This window comes from Mustela putorius, unplaced genomic scaffold (assembly GCF_011764305.1).
Source record: "Mustela putorius furo isolate JIRA1106 unplaced genomic scaffold, ASM1176430v1.1 tig00003976_pilon_pilon_pilon, whole genome shotgun sequence".
NCBI classification, from domain to species: domain Eukaryota; kingdom Metazoa; phylum Chordata; class Mammalia; order Carnivora; family Mustelidae; genus Mustela; species Mustela putorius.
The window spans coordinates 3,139,189-3,160,940 of record NW_025422118.1 but is presented as its reverse complement, the minus strand read 5'-3'; the positions used below and the strand labels follow the sequence as shown (position 1 = coordinate 3,160,940).

Genomic DNA, 21,752 nt, shown 5'->3' with positions numbered 1-21,752 from the left:
ATGTGACCTCTATGGGAGAAAAGGTAGGAAATTTGAAAGTTGGAAATCTGCTTGGTAAAGGATCATTTGCTTATCTACAGAGCTGAATTCATTCATACCGACCTTGAAGTTACAGTCAAAATAACAGATAAGAAAAGAAGAATGGGTAAAAAATAGTCTAAAAGGAGGTAGAAAGGCACTGCCAATTGGATCAGCCTTCTACTCTAGATCTTTATAACTATTTTGAAGATAGAATGTATGTGTACTTAGTATAACTCAATGCTGTAAAAGCCATATATGAAAAAGTCACCGCGAATATCATCTTCAAGAAGAAAAAAATGAGGACTTTTCTCCTAAGGTCAGGAACATGACAGGGATGTCCACTCTCAACACTGATGTTCACCGTAACACTGAAAGTCCTAGCCTCAGCATTTAAACAAAAAGAAACAAAAGGTATCCAAATTCCCAAAGAGGTCAAACTTTCACTCTTCAAAAGACTGCACCTCAAAATTGCTAGAATTCATACAGGAATTCATCAAAGTGACAGGATATAAAACCAATGCCCAGAAATCAGTTGCATTTCAATTCACTAACAATGAGACAGAAGAAAGAGAAATTAAGGAATCGATCCCATTTACAGTTGCATCAAAAACTATAAGATATCCAGGAATAAACCTAACCAAAGAGGTAAAGTATTTCTACTCTGAAAATTATAGGATACTTATGAAAGAAACTGAGAAAGACACAAAGAAATGGAAAAACATTCCATGCTCATGAATTGGAAGAAAATATATTGTTAAAATGCCTATGCTACTCAGAGCAATCTACACATTCAATCCAATCCCTATAAAAACACCATCAACATTTTTCACAGAGTTGGAACAAATAATCCTAAAATTTGTATGGAAAAGAAAAGGCTCCAAATAGCCAGAGGAATGTTGAAAAAGAAAACCAAAGCTACTGGCATAACAATTCTAGACTTTAAAGCTATATTACAAAGCTGTCATCATTAAGACAGTATGCTGGCACAAAAACAAACACATAGATCAATGGAACAGAAGCAAGAACCCAGAAAGGGACCCTCAACTTTATGGTCAACTAATCTTCAACAAAACAGGAAAGAACATACAATGGAAAAAAGACAATCTCTTCAACAAATGGTGTTGAGAACATTGGACAGCCACATGAAGAAGAATGAAACTGGACTATTTTCTTACACCATACACAAAGATAAACTCAAAATGGTTGAAAGACCTAAACATGAGACAGGAATTCATCAGAATCCTAGAGGAGAACACAGGGAACAAGCTGTTGATCTCAGTTGAAGCAGCTTCTTGCTAGACACATCTTCAAAGGAAAGGGAAACAAAAGCAAAAATTAATTGTTGGACTTCAAGATAAAAAGCACAGCAAAGGAGACAGCTGACAAAACCAAAAGACCACCTATGGAACGGGAGAAGATAATTGCAAATGTCTTATCGGATAACGAGTTGGTACCCCAAATCTATAAAGAACTCATTAAACTCAACACCCAAAAAACAAATAATCCAGTCAAGAAATGGGCAGAAGACATACAAATGGCCAACAGATACATGAAAAAATGCTCAACATCACTCTGCCTTGGGGAAATACAAATCAAAACCACAATGAAATGTCACCTCATACCAATGGTTAAAATTAACCAGTCAGAAAAAACAGGTGTTGTGTTGTGGTGTTGGTGAAGTTGTGGAGAAAGGGGAACCCTCTTACACTGCTGATGGGAATGCAAGGTGGTATAGCCACTCTGGAAAACAGTATGGAGTTTCCTCAAAAAGTTGAAAATAGAGCTACCCTATGACCCAGTAATTGCACTACTGGGTATTTATCCAATGTCACAATAGCCAAACTATGGAAAGAGCCAAGATGTCCATTGACAGTTGAATGAATAAAAAATGAAGTGTATATATATTTTTTTTTCCAATGGAATATTACTCAGTCATTAAAAAAATGAAATCTTACCATTTGCAATGATGTGGATGGAACTAGAAGGCATTATCCTAAACAAAATAAGTCAATCAGAGAAAGATAATTACCAAATGCTTTCATTCATATGTGGAATTTAAGAAACAACACAGAGGATCATAGCAGAAGGGAAGGGAAAAATAAAATAAGATGAAATCAGAAAGGGATACAAACCATAAGAGACTTTTAACTCTAGGAAACAAACAGGGGTTGCTAGAAAGGAGGGGCTGGAGGATGGGATGACTGGGTGATGGGTATTAGGAAGGGCACTTGATGTAATGAGCACTGGGTGTTATATGCAACTGATGAATCACTAAACTCCACCTCTGAAACTAATAATACATTATATGTCAACTAATTAAATTTAAATGAAAAATGAAATGTATTATAATAAAAAAAGAAATATGTAAAAAAAAAACTGAATGAAAGCCTTTTAAAAAGCAAAGCTATGCACCAGATGGTCACAATAATATTGTATTCCTCATTTTCATTACATACTACCCTAGGAACTCTCCTCTATGTAAAATGTGAAGATTAAATGGCCCATTTTAGACTAGCAACTTAATTGAAAATGACATTATAAAAAAGCACTATATTTTATTTGATACTCATTTACCCAAGAAATTGCAATTCAAATTGCACATGGACTTGGATAACACTTGGTCCATGGGCTGTAAGCTTTAGACATTACTTATTTGGAGGACAGCTTTCACACTGACATAGTAAAAAATTCATTAAATAAAGTAGTATTGGCAGATTATAAAATGTTAACATTTTTTTTTTTCCTGAAGAAAGCGAAACCTGAGGTGTGGAGCCACAGTTGTGTTATCAGAAATGTACATTGTAAACCATCACATCTTTTTTTTAACTAGTTACAGGTTAAAATCAATAAGACTGAAAACCATAAATATGTTGCAAATATGCTTTATTTAGAGAATGGGTGAGCAAATTTTCTAAAGGAATTCATATATCTGCTCTTTGAAATGTGATTATTATTTATTACCCAAATGATGTAAAAGGTTTTCTCTTGTTCATAGAACGTGCTTACCTGCTGACAACATCATAGGTACAGACTTGACAAATTACCAGAAGTATTGCAGGAAATAGGAATATACACCCAGGTTCATACCAGATCTTAAAAGATCTGAGACTCTAAAAGATCTAAGACTCTAAAAATCACCTACTATGCAAGGTAGTGTAAATGCACTTTGATGGAAAAGTATCCTGTGTTGGCTTTGAGGTTTGGTTTTATGATGAGCCAAAAATACCCCAAAGAGAATAGTGAAGTCAGGTGGTTGATACAACTGGGAAATCGTACACCTTCATAGCAGATGCTTAAAATTAATAGCTTGAAAGAGGACAAAAGATATATATGGTCCATGTCATCAAAAATCATTGCATTTGCTTCACATTGGGACCCATAATTTGAGGAAAGGAAAATAAAATTTATGTCTACACAAAAATGTGCATATGGATGTTTAAAAATTGTTTCATATTTATTTATTTATTCATAATTGGCACAACTTAGAAATGAGCAAGATGTCCTGCAACAGGGAAATGCAAAAAGAAACTGAGTTACACCATAGCAATGTAATATTATTCAGCACCTTATTTTTTAAAAAGATTTATTTATTCACTTTGGAGAGAGAGAGAGCACAAGTTGGGGGAGGAGCAGAGGGAGAGGGAGAGATAGCATCCCAAGCAGACTCCCCACTGAGTGTGGGCTCAATCCCACCACCCTGAGATCATGACCGGAGCCAAAAATCACAAGTAGGATGCTTAACCTACTAAGCCACCCAGGTGCCCCTTATTCAGCACTTTAAAAAAATGAGTGATCAAGCAAAAAAAAAAAAAAAAAAAAGAAAGAAAGAAAAAAAAAAGTGGAGGAAACCACCATGCATATTAGTAAGTTTAAAAAGTCAATCTGAAAAGGCTACATACTGCATGATTCCAACTATATGACATTCTAGAAAAGACAAAAGCATAGAGACAATAAAAGAATCAGGATTTTCAGGGGTTAGGGAAGAGGGATAGGTGAATAAGCAAAACAGGATTTTTAGTTCAGTGCAATTATTCTGTGTGACACTACAATGGTGGATACATATCATTATACATTTGCTAAAACTCATAGAACAAACAACTCTGGGAGTGAACCCTAATGTAAATTATGGACTTTGGATAACAGTGATGTGTCAATGTAGGTTCACTGATTTTTAACAAGTGTACCTCTCTGGTATGGAAAGTTGTGCTTGTGGGGGCAGATTAATGGGAATTCTCTGTACTTTCTTCTCCATTTTGCTATGAATTTAAAACTAATCTAAAAAATAAGGTTACTAAAAAGAAAACAACAATGTGAGCTTAATAATTCACTTACCTTCACTGGTCTGTTTGTACACTTGTAAAAGATCAGAAATAAATAGACCATCTTAAGGTGATTTCCAACTATGATTCAATTGTATATGTGACCTGCAAATTCATCCATGAAAAAAAATCAAATAACAGTCTGGGTCAATCTAATGGAAATTTTAAACAACCTAAAGTCAACATGTGTTCAATATTAGAACAGCACTGATATTTCTTCTAGATTACAAAAATAATGATTTTGATGTAACAAATATTTTTATATATTTGTATATTTTACAAACTTATAAAGTCAACAGCATGGTTTCCCATCAAGAACCCTGCCCGTAAATCACTACGGGCAGGGTTCTTGATGGGAAACCATGCTGCTGATTTTATGGAAATTCTTTTCATTTTTTGCTAATTTTCTTTTTGTTAATTTTTTAAAATTTATTTATTGGAGAGAGAGAGAACGAAAGCAGGGGGAGCAGCAGGCAGAAGGAGAGGGAGACACAATCTCCCCACTGAGCAGGGAGCCTGATGTGAGACTTGATTCCAGGTCCCTGGGACCATGACCTGAGCCAAAGGAAGATTCCCAACAGAGGTACCCAAACACCTCTATTTTTTGCCAGTTTTCAAAAATGTTGGTGGCAGGATGAATGAGGAAAGAGCAGTACCAGAATAACCTATCTTCGGAAGAGAGTGTCTTTTGAAGAATATGCAAACCAGGCCCTCCAAAATTCTAAGGATGAGTAAAGCCTTGTGAACCCTGAGAAGAGCTCCAGTGATCATGCTGATACCACCACCTCCCACATATTCATTTCTATTTGAGAACCACTATTTTAGGCCATTGCCCAAACCCAAACTGAGCTGAAAACTCAACTTGTAGGGAAGTTTCTCTCAACTTTCTTCCCATAGAGTTTTAAAATTCTATTTTTGAACATGCCAGTTTTGCTCTTATATTGTGATTATGGCACTCTCTGTGGGGTGTGCGTGTGTGTGTGTGTGTGTGTGATCTCAACTGCTAATTTACCAGTTTTCTATAGATAGGCTCCATGGCTTTCTCGTTCTTACATCATAGCATTTAGCAATGCATTTAAAATTTTGGCTGCTAAGAGAAGAAATACACAAATGTGTATCGACTCAAGCATAATTTCATTAATGGTGTTAAATCTTACCCTATACACATCAGAACTTCTACCCTAATTACTCCATCTGTTCAGTAACTATTTAGTGTGCAAACATGGTGTGCTAGTCCCTAAGCTAGATAGTAGAGATAGAAAGATTAAGAACACTTACCTTACTTTAAGGAGCTCACTAGTGGGGAAAGGGACCAATGAAATAATTCAAAACAATGGGATGGAAGCTATGCAAATACAAACAGAGAGAGCCTTTGCCCCTGCCTTCATGAAAGTTAACTTAGGATATGTTCTATGCATTCAGATTTTCATATGGAGATTACATGGAACAGTCAAGCAAAGACCTCTAATAGATGGCAGAAGAGATCCAACTAGAAACAAAATGTTGAGAATCATCAGTCTAGAGATGACAGCCAAAGTCTTTGAATGGATGAAGTCACTGAAGAGGGAGCAAAGTAAGGAGAGGGAGGTTGGGATCTGAACTCTGGAGATCACCAACAGTAAACTGTAACTAGAATTAACAGGAGAGAATAACCAAAGCAGGGAAGTCCTGCCCCTAGTGGTTAGTAGTGGGGAGTTTATCTGATTTTATTTTTATTTATTTTTAATTTTTTATTCCCTCCACCTCCCCTAGGAGTGGTGACTTTTTTTTTTATTAAGATTTTATTTATTTATTTGGCAGACTGAGATCACAAGTAGGCAGAGAGGCAGGCAGAGAGAGAGAGGAGGAAGCAGGCTCCCTGCTGAGCAGAGAGCCTGATGTGGGGCTCCATCCCAGGACCCTGGGACCATAACCTGAGCCGAAGGCAGAGGCTTTAAACCACTGAGCCACCCAGGCACCCCAGGAGTGGTGACTTTAAAGTCAGATTGTTTATGTCCCAGTCCTGACACCACTTATAAAACGTATGACTTTAGACTTTTACTTAAGTTTTACAAGCTTCAGTTTCTTCAACTAAATTATGGGAATAATAGGACCTAAGTCTCAGGGCTGTGTGAGGATTAAATGAGATAATTCGTTGAAGAAGACTTGTCATAGGAGATAAATCACTGAGTATTAATTACTATTTTTTCCTTATTATTTTTAAGTAAAATCAAACCAGAAATAATAGATGTCCTAGAAAATGTCAAGAAGAGGAGAGATAAAAAGAAAAAAAGAAAAAAGGATAGAGGGGAAAGAGAAGAAGAAAAGGCAAAATGCCAGATTCCCACATGGTTCATCAAAGAGGAATGAAAAGTCCCACTGAAATTACAAACAAAGAAGGGATTAATGAGCTATACAGGAATAGCCACAGTGTACCAGCGCTATTTGGGTTGATTGTTGGCCACAAGTCAGATGAACTTAATCAGTTTGAAACTGAGACTAAGTATATCTGAAATTTCCACAATTAAACATATAAATGATACCTTGGGGTGCCTGAGTGGCTCAGTCAGTTAAACCTACTCTTCACTTTAGCCCTCAGCTGAGATGACCTCATCATGATCTCAGGGTCATGAGATTGAGTCCCACATCAAGCTCATGCTCAGCACAGTAACTTTGTCCCTCTCCTCTGATCCTCCCTCTTCTTGTGGTTTCTCTCTCTCACTCAAATAAATAAATAAAATATCAAAAAATAAAATAAACTTATAAATGATGTCTTAAAAAAATCAATTCAGAATATTTTCCTTCTCTGAAAATCCCTCATTCCATTTCCAAAAGGTCCCTAATACCCAGTAGAACAAAAGAACCCTTGTTGCACATGGATTCTATTGTAATCTGTGGGAAAGCTGATTATTGAACCCAAGACTCTAAAATTCCAAACATTTCTCTTAGGAGAGGAAGTTCTTGTTCTCAATTATATTTCACCAACTTCCCCTTAGTAAATAAGAAAGATGCCAGGCAGAGCTTCGTGGACTGTGTGGCCACTGTGTCCCTTAGGGAAGAGTAAGTCTCCAGGGCAGGGCCAGTACAAACTTCTACCTGGCATCAAGACACTGGTTCTAAAAATATGAGGTCCACCATGAGACTCTGAGAGACGACTCACTTAACAAAGACTTCTTTTTTTTTTTTTTTTTAAGATTTTATTTTTATTTATTTATTTGTCAGAGAGAGTAAGCACAGAGAGACAGAGTGTCAGGCAGAGGCAAAGGGAGAAGCAGGCTCCCTGCGGAGCAAGGAGTCCGATGCAGGACTAGATCCCAGGATGCTGGGATCACGACCTGAGCCGAAGGCAGCCGCTTAACCAACTGAGCCACCCAGGTGCCCAACAAAGACTTCTTGAGCACCAAACGCTGGACATATGCTGCTAAAGGAAGATGCAAAGTTAGTATGAATTCTTCAAGCAGCTTGCAGTCCTAACAGAAAAGATGAGATAAATATGCTGGTAACTGTCAAACCAGAACTTGAAGAACTTGAATGGGATATGAAAGAATTCCAAAGTGATTATTGAATTTTGCACAGCTAGAAAGATTATAAGGTGTCAGACAATGAACATTATTGAATGCTAGATCAAGAAAACTTTAACTTGAGGGGAGGAATCAAGAGGGCGGAGAAGTAGCAGGCTAAGACTACTTCAGCTAGCAGGAGATCAGCTAGATAGCTAATCTAAAGATTGCAAACACCTGCAAATCCATTGGCAGATAGAAGAGAAGAATAGCAATTCTGGAAACAGAAAAACAACCACTTTCTGAAAGGTAGGACTGGCGGAGAAGTGAATCCAAAGCAACGGGAAGATAGACCCCAGAGAGAGGGGCTGGCTCTCAGCAAGCAGCGGAGCAACGGAGCACAAAATCTGGACTTTTAAAAGTCTGTTCCGCTGAGGGAAATCGCTCCAGAGGCTAAACTGGGGCGAAGCCCACGCGGGGTCACCATGGCCTCAGGTCCTGCAGGGTCACAGAAGGATCAGGCATGTCTGAGTGTCACAGAGCTTGCGGGTATTGGAACGGGAAAGCTGGCTACAGAGACAGAGCCGACAGTGAGCTCACAGTCTGACTTACCTTGAACCAGTCGCAGGCTCGGTGAGCTCGGAGCGCAGCCGGAGGTCAGGCAGACGGGAGTAACTGGGCGCTGTTCTCTGAGGGCGCACTGAGGAGTGGGGCCCCAGGCTCTCGGCTTCTCCAGGCCTGAGACCAGAAGGCTGCCATTTATATCCCCGTCCTCGGGAACTCTACAGAAAGCACTCAGGGAACAAAAGCTCCTGAAAGAAAACCCGGGGGATTACTCATGGTAAGGGCAGTGCAATTCCGCCTGGGGCAAAGACACTTGAGAATCACTACACCAGGCCCCTCCCCCAAAAGATCAACAAGAAATTCAGCCAAGACCAAGTTCACCTACCAAGGATTGCGGTTTCAATACCAAGGAGAGCAGCAGAATTCCAGAGGAGGAGAAAGCAAAGCACGGAACTCATGGCTTTCTCCCTGGGATTTTTTAATATTGCAGTTAATTTAATTTTTTTCTTTTTCATTTTTTTCTCTTCTGCTAAATTTTTCTTTAACTTTTACCCTTTTCTTTCTTAACGTTTTTTAACTAGTTTAATATATATATATATTTTTCTTTTTTTATACTTTTCTTACTCCGTTTTCCTTTTTTTAAATTCTTTTCTTATCTTTTCTTTTCTTTTCCTTTCTTTTTGCAACTCTTTTTACCCCTTTCTCCCCCCTCACGATTTGGGATCTCTTCTGATTTGGCTGTTGCCACCATTTGGTAGTTTGCTTGCTCCTTCATATACTCTTATCTGGACAAAATGACAAGGCAGAAAAATTACACCACAAAAAAAAGAACAAGAGTCAGTACCGAAGGCTAGGGACCTAATCAATACAGACATCGGTAATATGTCAGATCTAGAGTTCAGAATGACAATTCTCAAGGTTCTAGCCGGGCTCGAAGAAGGCATGGAAGATATTAGAGAAACCCTCTCGAGAGATAGAAAAACCCTTTCTGGAGAAATAAAAGAAATAAAACCTAACCAAGTTGAAATCAAAAAAGCTATTAATGAGGTGCAATCAAAAATGGAGGCTCTCACTGCTAGGATAAATGAGGCAGAAGAAAGAATTAGTGATATAGAAGGCCAAATGACAGAGAATAAAGAAGCTGAGCAAAAGAGGGACAAACGGCTACTGGACCACGAGGGGGGGATTCGAGAGATAAGTGACACCATAAGACGAAACAACATTAGAATAATTGGGATTCCAGAAGAAGAAGAAAGTGAGAGGGGAGCAGAAGGTATACTGGAGAGAATTATTGGGGAGAATTTCCCCAATATGGCAAAGGGAACGAGCATCAAAATTCAGGAGGTTCAGAGAACACCCCTCAAAATCAATAAGAATAGGCCCACACCCCGTCACCTAATAGTAAAATTTACAAGTCTCAGTGACAAAGAGAAAATCCTGAAAGCAGCTCGGGAAAAGAAGTCTGTAACATACAATGGTAAAAATATTAGATTGGCAGCTGACTTATCCACAGAGACCTGGCAGGCCAGAAAGAGCTGGCATGATATTTTCAGAGCACTAAACGAGAAAACCATGCAGCCAAGAATACTATATCCAGCTAGGCTATCATTGAAAATAGAAGGAGAGATGAAAAGCTTCCAGGACAAACAACAACAGAAAGAATTTGCAAATACCAAACCAGCTCTACAGGAAATATTGAAAGGGGTCCTCTAAGCAAAGAGAGAGCCTACAAGTGGTAGATCAGAAAGGAACAAAGACCATATACAGTAACAGTCACCTTACAGGCAATACAATGGCACTAAATTCATATCTCTCAATAGTTACCCTGAATGTGAATGGGCTAAATGCCCCTGTCAAAAGACACAGGGTATCAGAATGGATAAAAAAACAAAACCCATCTATATTTTGCCTACAAGAAACTCATTTTAAGCCTGAAGACACCTCCACATTTAAAGTGAGGGGGTGGAAAAGAATTTACCATGCTAATGGACATCAGAAGAAAGCAGGAGTGGCAATCCTTATATCATATCAATTAGATTTTAAGTCAATGATTATAATAAGAGATGAGGAAGGACACTATATCATACTCAAAGGGTCTGTCCAACAAGAAGATTTAACAATTTTAAATATCTATGCCCCCAATGTGGGAGCAGCCAACTATATAAACCAATTAATAACAAAATCAAAGAAACACATCAACAATAATACAATAATAGTAGGGGACTTTAACACTCCCCTCACTGAAATGGACAGGTCATCCAAGCAAAAGATCAGCAAGGAAATAAAGGCCTTAAACGACACACTGGACCAGATGGACATCACAGATATATTCAGAATATTTCATCCCAAAGCAACAGAATACACATTATTCTCTAGTGTACATGGAACATTCTCCAGAATAGATCACATCCTCAGTCCTAAATCAGGACTCAACCGGTATCAAAAGATTGGGATCATTCCCTGCATATTTTCAGACCACAATGCTCTAAAGCTAGAACTCAACCACAAAAGGAAGTTTGGAGAACCCAAATACATGGAGACTAAACAGTATCCTTCTAAAGAATGAATGGGTCAACCGGGAAATTAAAGAAGAATTGAAAAAAATCATGGAAACAAATGATAATGAAAATACAACGGTTCAAAATCTGTGGGACACAACAAAGGCAGTCCTGAGAGGAAAATATATAGCGGTACAAGCCTTTCTCAAAAAACAAGAAAGGTCTCAGGTACACAACCTAACCCTACACCTAAAGGAGCTGGAGAAAGAACAAGAAAGAAACCCTAAGCCCAGCAGGAGAAGAGAAATCATAAAGATCAGAGCAGAAATCAATGAAATAGAAACCAAAAAAACAATAGAATAAATCAACAAAACTAGGAGCTGGTTCTTTGAAAGAATTAATAAAATTGATAAACCCCTGGCCCGACTTATCAAAAAAAAAAAAAGAAGAAGGGCCCAAATAAATAAAATCATGAATGAAAGAGGAGAGATCACAACTAACACCAAAGAAATACAAAGTATTATAAGAACATACTATGAGCAACTCTACAGCAATAAATTTGACAATCTGGAAGAAATGGATGCATTCCTAGAAACATATAAACTACCACAACTGAACCAGGAAGAAATAGAAAGCCTGAACAGACCCATAACCAGTAATGAGATTGAAACAGTCATTAAAAATCTCCAAACAAACAAAAGCCCAGGGTCAGACGGCTTCCCGGGGGAATTCTACCAAACATTTAAAGAAGAACTAATTCCTATTCTCCTGAAACTGTTTCAAAAATTGTAATGGAAGGAAAACATCCAAACTCATTTTATGAGGCCAGCATCACCTTGATCCCAAAACCAGACAAGGATCCCACCAAAAAAGAGAGCTATAGACCAATATCCTTGATGAACACAGATGCGAAAATACTCAACAAAATACTAGCCAATAGGATTCAACAGTACATTAAAAAGATTATTCACCACGACCAAGTGGGATTTATTCCAGGGCTGCAAGGTAGGTTCAACATCTACAAATCAGTCAATGTGATACAACACATCAATAAAAGAAAGAACAAGAACCATATGATACTCTCAATAGATGCTGAAAAAGCATTTGACAAAGTACAGCATCCCTTCCTGATCAGAACTCTTGAAAGTGTAGGGATAGAGGGCACATACCTTCAATATCATCAAAGCCATCTATGAAAAACCCACCGCAAATATCACTCTCAATGGAGAAAAACTGAAAGCTTTTCCGCTAAGGTCAGGAACACGGCAGGGATGTCCATTATCACCACTGCTATTCAACATCGTACTAGAGGTCCTAGCCTCAGCAATCAGACAACAAAAGCAAATTAAAGGCATCCAAATCGGCAAAGAAGAAGTCAAATTATCACTCTTCGCAGATGATATGATACTATATGTGGAAAACCCAAAAGACTCCACTCCAAAACTGCTAGAACTTATACAGGAATTCAGTAAAGTGTCAGGATATAAAATCAATGCACAGAAATCAGTTGCATTTCTCTACACCAACAGCAAGACAGAAGAAAGAGATATCAAGGAGTCAATCCCATTTACAATTGCATCCAAAACCATAAGATACCTAGGAATAAACCTAACCAAAGGGACACAGAATCTATACTCAGAAAACTATAAAGTACTCATGAAAGAAATTGAGGAAGACACAGAGAAATGGAAAAATGTTCCATGCTCCTGGATTGGAAGAATAAATATTGTGAAAATGTCTATGCTACCTAAAGCAATCTACACATTTAATGCAATTCCTATCAAAGTACCATCCATCTTTTTCAAAGAAATGGAACAAATAATGCTAAAATTTATATGGAACCAGAAAAGCCCTCGAATAGCCAAAGGGATATTGAAAAAGAAAGCCAATGTTGGTGGCATCACAATTCCGGACTTCAGGCTCTATTACAAAGCTGTCATCATCAAGACAGCATGGTACTGGCACAAAAAAAGACACATAGATCAATGGAACAGAATAGAGAGCCCAGAAATAGACCCTCAACTCTATGGTCAACTAATCTTTGACAAAGCAGGAAAGAATGTCCAATGGAAAAAAGACAGCCCCTTCAATAAATGGTGCTGGGAAAATTGGACAGCCACATGCAGAAAAATGAAATTGGACCATTCCTTACACCACACACAAAAATAGACTCAAAATGGATGAAGGACCTCAATGTACGAAAGGAATCCATCAAAATCCTTGAGGAGAACACGGGCAGCAACCTCTTCGACCTCTGCCGCAGCAACATCTTCCTAGGAACAACGCAAAAGGCAAGGGAAGCAAGGGCAAAAATGAACTACTGGGATTTCATCAAGATCAAAAGCTTTTGCACTGCAAAGGAAACAGTTAACAAAATCAAAAGACAACTGACAGAATGGGAGAAGATATTTGCAAACGACATATCAGATAAAGGACTAGTGTCCAGAATCTATAAAGAATTTAGCAAACTCAACACCCAAAGAACAAATAATCCAATCAAGAACTGGGCAGAGGACATGAACAGACATTTCTGCAAAGAAGACATCCAGATGGCGAACAGACACATGAAAAAGTCCTCCATATCACTCGGCATCAGGGAAATACAAATCAAAACCACAATGAGATATCACCTCACACCAGTCAGAATGGCTAAAATCAACAAGTCAGGAAATGACAGATGCTGGCGAGGATGCGGAGAAAGGGGAACCCTCCTACACTGTTGGTGGGAATGCAAGCTGGTGCAGCCACTCTGGAAAACAGCATAGAGGTTCCTCAAAATGTTGAAAATAGAACTGTCCTATGACCCAGCAATTGCACTATTGGGTATTTACCCTAAAGATACAAATGTAGTGATCCAAAGGGGCACATGCACCCGAATGTTTATAGCAGCAATGTCCACAATAGCCAAACTATGGAAAGAACCTAGATGTCCATCAACAGATGAATGGATCAAGAAGATGTGGTATATATACACAATGGAATACTATGCAGCCATCAAAAGAAATGAAATCTTGCCATTTGCAACAACATGGATGGAACTAGAGCATATCATGCTTAGCGAAATAAGTCAAGCAGAGAAAGACAACTATCATATGATCTCCCTGATATGAGGAAGTGGTGATGCAACATGGAGGCTTAAGTGGGTAGAAGAAGAATAAATGAAACAAGATGGGATTGGGAGGGAGACAAACCATAAGTGACTCTTAATCTCACAAAACAAACTGAGGGTTGCCAGGGGGAGGGGGTTTGGGAGAAGGAGGTGGGATTACGGACATTGGGGAGGGTATGTGATTTGGTGAGTGCTGTGAAGTGTGTAAACCTGGTGATTCACAGACCTGTACCCCTGTGGATAAAAATATATGTTTATAAATAATAAAAAATTAAAAATAAATAAATAAATAAATAAAATAAAATAAAACAAAAACAAAAACAAACAAAAAAAAAAGGTACCATCCATCTTTTTCAAAGAAATGGAACAAATAACCCTAAAATTTATATGGAACCAAAAAAGACATCGAATAGCCAAAGGGATATTAAAAAAGAAAGCCAAAGTTGGTGGCATCACAATTCTGGACTTCAAGCTCTATTACAAAGCTGTCATCATCAAGACAGCGTGGTACCGGCACAAAAGCAGACACATAGATCAATGGAACAGAGTAGAGAGCCCAGAAATAGACCCTCAACTCTATGGTCAACTAATCTTTGACAAAGCAGGAAAGAATGTCCAATGGAAAAAAGACAGCCTCTTCAATAAATCGTGTTGGGAAAATTGGACAGCCACATGCAGAAAAATGAAATTGGACCATTTCCTTACACCCCACACAAAAATAGACTCAAAATAGATGAAGGACCTCAATGTGAGAAAGGAATCCATCAAAATCCTTGAGGAGAACACAGGCAGCAACCTCTTTGACCTCAGTCGCAGCAACATCTTCCTAGGAACATCGCCAAAGGCAAGGGAAGCAAGGGCAAAAATGAACTATTGGGAATTCATCAAGATCAAAAGCTTTTGCACAGCAAAGGAAACAGTTAACAAAATCAAAAGACAACTGACAGAATGGAAGATATTTGCAAACGACATATCAGATAAAGGACTAGTGTCCAGAATCTATAAAGAACTTAGCAAACTCAACACCCAAAGAACAAATAATCCAATCAAGAAATGGGTAGAGGACATGAACAGACATTCTGCAAAGAAGACATCCAGATGGCCAACAGACACATGAAAAAGTGCTCCATATCACTCGGCATCGGGGAAATACAAATCAAAACCACAATGAGATATCACCTCACACCAGTCAGAATGGCTAAAATCAACAAGTCAGGAAATGACAGATGCTGGCGAGGATGTGGAGAAAGGGGAACCCTCCTACACTGTTGGTGGGAATGCAAGGTGGTGCAACCACTCTGGAAAACATGGAAGTTCCTCAAAATGTTGAAAATAGAACTGCCCTATGACCCAGCAATTGCACCCAGCAATTTAGGGTAAATTAGTATTTACCCTAAAGATACAAATGTAGTGATCCAAAGGGGCATGTGCACCCGAATGTTTATAGCAGCAATGTCCACAATAGCCAAACTATGGAAAGAACCTAGATGTCCATCAACAGATGAATGGATATAGAAGAAGTGGTATATATACACAATGGAATACTATGCAGCCATCAAAATAAATGAAATCTTGCCATTTGCGACAACATGGATGGAACTAGAGCATATCATGCTTAGTGAAATAAGTCAAATAGAGAAAGATAACTATCATATGATCTCCCTGATATGAGGAGAGTGGTGATGCAACATGGGGGCTTAAGTGGGTAGGAGAAGGATAAATGTAACAAGATGGGATTGGGAGGGAGACAAACCATAAGTGACTCTTAATCTCACAAAACAAGCTGAGGATTGCTCGGGGGGAGGGGGGTTGGGAGAAGGGGGTTGGGGTTATGGACATTGGGGAGGGGTATGTGCTTTGGTGAGTGCTGTGAAGTGTGTAAACCTGGTGATTCACAGACCTGTACCCCTGGGGATAAAAATATATATTTATAAAAAATAAAAAATTTTAAAAAATAAAATAAAATGCAAAAAAAAAATATATATATATATATATATATATATGCCTTCCTTATTGTGCCTAATGATTTTGAAAAATGATTAAACATTATTTCTCAAAGAAAATCAAAGCAATTGTATGTTAGAGTATGTTGTTCAGTGCGTTAGAGTATGTTGTTGTTTGAAACCCTCTTTGGTTCTGACATGCCTTTAGAGTCTTCCTCTCCATGCCAGTCATCACCAGCCACTGAATTATCTGTCTAAATGGAACTAACATCCAGTTTTAACAGTTTACTCCTTGGAGATAAAGACCCAGTGTGTCAAAAGTCTATACAGATAAGGTTACTGTCAGGGTATATGGGATCAGTCATGACCAAAGTTCTAGTTTAGTTATCCTTTTCCAAAGGAAAACATACTTATGTCTGAATTCAAAACCAATATTCTCATATACTACACCTTTGAGGAAAAAAATATATATACTTTTTTCTGTTGTGGCTTTGTTTGCCTGTTTGTTTTAATCAACCATCTCTAATTGTTTACTCAGCCTTGTGTCAGAGAAAGTTCATGGCAGTCTGGAATTCAACCTCAGACCAAGGTCCTTCTCCGTAGCTGAGGCACTTGCACAATTAACCTCAGAGGGAGGATGCTATTCTGAAGGTCCCTTACCCCAGACCTTTGATATGTGTTGGGGAGAGGGCACTCAGGAACTTAGGCTGTAATGTAGATACTTCAAACAAAATTATGGAGCCTCCAAGTCAGAATGTGAAGACAACACCATTATTATCTTTAGGAAGATTTCACATTTCTGAAGAATATGGCTTCCTTCTTCCTAATCCTCTGGTAAGTATAGAGCCTTGGACCAGGGCAGAATAGGTTTCTCAAGATGTCGATTTGTTCCTTCTTTTGTTTGCTAAATTTATGTGGTCATTGGGAGACAGGTGATCTAAATCCCTGGACAAGACACAACGACTTAACATATAATTATAACCAAAAAAAAGTGACAGTCCCGGCTCAGCACAGCACAGCTCAAACAGAATGTTTTAAGGCCAGCCGCTTTGAATAGATTGTCAGTCAGTCCAATAAACTTATGAGAAAATCTGTAGTTACTAAGGAAAAAGTCGGAACTTATAGATCAATTAAAAGAACAAATCAGTTTTTCTTGGCTTGCTAGTGGGAGAGCAAAAAGAACTCTGGAGGTCGGGGTACTTTGGGCATTGGTGGGAGGAATCAGATATTCACAGACATTGATGAGAAGAGGAAGTAATCCTCGAGAACTAACAATATTTATTTCTTAATTGTACTAAAGTTACAATGTAATGTAATTCTTTCATTACTTAACTTTTAACAGCACCGCTTACTCTCTCGAATGTTAAGCTGTAAGACTGCCTAGAAACCATCCTGTCCTAACTTCCTGCGTTTACATTTGGGTTACCTAAAGTTCAGAGGAAGTGACTTGCCAAAGTCATGTAGTGTCAAAAGCAGAACTAGTACTCAAGTCTCTTAACACCTTTTTTTCCTACTACATCATAGATAAGATCCAAACTACTTGGTTGAGAACAAGGGGTCCAATATTGCAGCTATTGCAATAACTTAATAGATCCAATTCCTCCCCACAAGCCTAATTTGTCATTTAACTACGATTAAAGAATGGTCTAGAATTCAATGAGCTTTTATTGACTACCTACTCTAATGCTCATTTACTTTCAACCGTTATTTGAGGAATACCGATGAAGATATCATCTATTCATTGGTTTCAAAAGCTGTCTGTAGAGCTGTTAGTTGAGAGAACAGGTCTTAGAGCTACAAGTAACTTGAACATCAGAAGTAATGTCTTCAGCATGCTGTGGAGAGTAGGGCTGTAGCCCAGAGTACAGATTGTATTCTCTGACTGCCACTGGGGTGACCAAGAATTTGCTTTTGCCAGGGACTTAATGGAGTCCCGAGATGTGGGTCTTTCAGGGCTAAAGCAGGAAAATCCCGAGCAAACCAGAAGGGGTCAGTTGCCCTGACTTGAATTTACTAACTCTTGCAATCCTGTGTTTATCACAAGAACTGCCTGACCCTGTTTTCACATGGAGTGGATGGAGATCTAGTGCCCCTCCCACTGGACTGCTGTGGAATGAAACATTTTAAATAAATCCGATCTAGAAGCAGTTCTCCTGCCCTTCAGTCCAATGCTCATTACGAACTCCATTCTATGTGTAAAACTTGATTCGGGAACATTCTCACCATCCCCGGTTCACAAGGAAGAAAAGGCCAACAGGCTAACACACTCTTATTGGGATTGAATGTATACACTAAGCTGAGGAAAAATAATCTTATAACGTATGTAACTTATAACACCACAATGATTGAGTTCCACTCGGTGTTTCCTTCTTGACAAATAAGAAAACTAGATAAGAAACAATAACTGGTATCCAGTGTTTGTGATATCCGGAGCCAGATCGTGTTTATCTTGTGACTTGGTTAATGGATAACCCCCTTAGAAAAAATTTCCATTCTGAGTTTATATAAGAAAAAAAAAAAATTCCCTGGTAAACTGGGCCTTCTTTAGGGTAGTCATATGTCAGATTTCTGAAAATGTGATTCTGTGTTTCAGTTTTAGTTTCCTTTGATTTGTGTGAAAATTTTAAACATCTCTGTTTCTGGGAAGAGGTTTGAGGAAGAAGTTCTAATCAGAATCTGCCCCAGGTTGCTCCGTCCATCAAAAGGGATTTTTGTCATCAGTGGTACGAGGCAGCTGGTGTCAAGAGAGGTGTTGAAATTGATCACAAATTAGGAAATGTCTAACACTGACTTTTCTAAGGGCACAAACAGGTCTTGCTTCCCTTTAGTGTAAAGGCAAGTGATGGGAGAGCTTTTCTGTCATGTCAACTAACCCAAAGGTACTCTTTCGGCAAGCTTGGATGCTTACTATGAATATTTACTTCAAGACTCTAAAGAAAACAGTCAAGCTAACGAATAAGCAAATATTGTGGCTTTAGGGAAGGGGGCTGGCTCCTAGAGTGTTGAATACTCGACCCCACTGTTTCTGTCCACTCTCAAATATTTCCTGGGGCTAATGTTTCAGTGTGGGAAATGTACATCTGTCAGGCTCCTGTCCATAAATATGTTGCAAAAATCATTTGCCAGATCATGTGTCCTGTGCCTCTGTATGTGTGTTTGGGTGGAGGGAGGTGGGAAGTCATTTTTCTTTAGACATAAAGAATACAAGGAAACCAGTCTGGCAGAAAAGGAGGGACCTACAGTAGATTACAGCCATAGATTAGATGAGTACGGAACAGAGATCTCCAATGTTAGGCTCAGGAATCTGTATTTCACGCATCTGGCAACTGAGATAACCCAGCTGGTGTTTGAATATTTTCCCAGCAGGATGTTAAGTGCAGGGTGAATTAGAGCAGCAGTTCCTGGACTGCACACCAAAATCATTTGGAGGGCTTTAAAAAATACTGACGCCAGAGCCCCACCCCAACAGTTAATTCAGAATCTCCAGGCTAAATGGCTTGTGCTTGAAAGCTACAAAATGCATCGAGGACAATGCAGGTCCAGGCTGGAGATGAAGACTATAGAAATAAAGTTGTCATGGCTACAAGAAACACTGAGTAGAGCTCAGAAGTAATTTCAGTACAAAACCAAAGGATGCTTCTGTGAACATAAGCTTCTTGTCAACTATTATCTTTGATTTACTATTCTTACAAGGGCAGGAAAAACACTTGATTCTTTCCTTCCTTTCTTTTTTTTAAACAGTTCCAAGCTAAAGCGTTAGTTCCCAGGCTTCATCCAAAAGTAACTCACAAGTGGAGAAGAAATGATGGAGTTAGAATATCACTATCTCTCCAAATGTACCAAATCAAATGTAGGCATAGCTGTCACACACACACACACACACACACACACACACACAAGGCCACAGACAGCCCCGTTCTTCACTACACACTCCTGCTCCAAGTAACATTTGAGTACCGTGGTGGGTGCTGGTGGGTGTGAGAGAAGTCCAGTCCTGCTCCTAAAGTTCTGGTCTGCTGGGGGTGTTTCTCTAATGGGGAGGACAGGATGGTCAGTGGAGTCACAGACTATGCAGGAGGACTGCCATTAGGGGAACCTCCTGAGAAAAGCTTTGCTGAGGAGTGAGTTAGGGGAAATTGGATGGGGAGACAAACCATGAGAGACTGTGGGCTCTGAGAAACAAACTGAGGGTTTGGGAGAGGAGGGGGATGGGGGGTTGGGTGAGCCTGGTGGTGGGTATTAGGGAGGGCATGGTGTGGTGCATAAACAATGAATTCTGGAACACTGAAAAGAAATAAAATGAAAAATTTTTTTTTTTTACTGAGCCCAGCCTGAAGGAGAAAGGCAGCCCTGGGCACTGGGAGGGGGGCGGTGGTTAAGAGTGGGAAGAAGACAAGAAATTCATTTGTGAATCAGATGTTGTCCCTGCATTCTAATCCTCTTTGGAATGCGGGCTGTGCTGTAGGTATCAGAGGAGGAAAAAGATGTGATCTGACCAGCCCTTATTAAGAAGGATCTGAAGGGCAGCAGCAGGGGTGTTGGGGGGGAGGCACATCTGGAGTTGGCAGGTGGCAGCTACTGGAGAAGCAGCGACAGCCTGGAGGTAAAGGCACCAGCAGCAAAGGAAAGGAGGCAGGAGCATGAGGTCTTCCATCTGGAATGGGTGGGAGGGTGCTTTCTGTCAAAAAGATTCTAGCGCTGAATGGGAATTTAGCTGAAGGAGGAGGACTATAATGCTAAAGGGTCTACAGGATGACATATGGGCAATGATAGAAAGGATTAAAGCTGTTCTGGAGAAGAGAAGCTTTAAAGAGTTTCGAGGTGATCCTGGTGCATACCAGAAGTGATGGGGAAAGCTTCCTGGAGAAGACAGAACTTGGAGCAAGTTTGCAAGGTTAAGTGATCGGTTTGGATAGACAGAGGGGACTCCCACACATCATCTTACCTAGACATAGTTTTAATGTTCTTTCTATTGGTTTGTCATATTTTATTTTCTTACGGATTGCTTCGGTAGCATTACTAACCACTTATTTGGGGTTTTTTTCTTAGTTTAATTTTGATCAAAATATTTATTAAGCATATTTTATGTGGGGGGAAAAAGGAATATCACCATCTTATTAAAACCAGTGACATAATGGACGGAGGAAAGAATTGTCAATGGCGACTCAGGACCAGACACAATGCATCTCCTAAGAGAAGTGCACATTCCTCACTGCCTGTGAACTATTCTGGACAAAAATTCTGATGAGGCTGGCGGTGCTTCTGATGGCTCAGCGTTCTCAAAGACGATCTTTGTCCAGGGCTCAGAAGTTCTCACTGTTTGGCAATAAACCCATAACTGATCCTTTAGCGTACACACATACACACACACACACACACACACACACACACAGGAAACAAACTGAGGATTGTCGGAGGGGACATGGGTGGGGAGATGGGGTCACTGGTTGATGGGCATTGAGGAGGGCACTTGGTGTGATAAGTACTGGCTGTTACATGCAACTGATGAATCACTAAATTCTACCCCTGAAACTAATAATACACTATATGTTAACTAAATTGAATTTAAATTTAAAATTAAAAAAAAAAAAAAAAGGAAAAAGGGGAATTTTAAGTGTGCCATGGAGCAGGAGAAAAGGACTGGTGCCAATAGTCTTAGGGATGTTGGGAACTTTATTCTTTTTTTGGACTTTTTTTTTCATTTTTTAATTTAAAATTTAGGTAATTAACATACAGTGCAATATTGGTTTCTGGAATAGAATTCAGTGATTCATCACTTACAAAGGACACCCAGTGCTCATCATAACAAGTGCCCTCCT

At 39.1% G+C, this 21,752-nt stretch overlaps 1 protein-coding gene across 2 annotated transcripts in view; it reads left to right on the top strand.

The window, feature by feature from the left end:
* Positions 1 to 16,541: 16,541 nt before the first annotated feature.
* The window catches only part of IDO2 (indoleamine 2,3-dioxygenase 2), a 54,269-nt gene continuing 49,058 nt past the window's right edge, over positions 16,542 to 21,752 (top strand). For both annotated transcript variants that reach the window (XM_013048537.2, XM_013048536.2), the window contains exon 1: positions 16,542 to 16,767. In XM_013048537.2, coding sequence (XP_012903991.1) covers positions 16,669 to 16,767 — 99 coding nt within the window. In that variant the 5' untranslated portion in view covers positions 16,542 to 16,668. The remainder of the gene's footprint in view (positions 16,768 to 21,752) is intronic.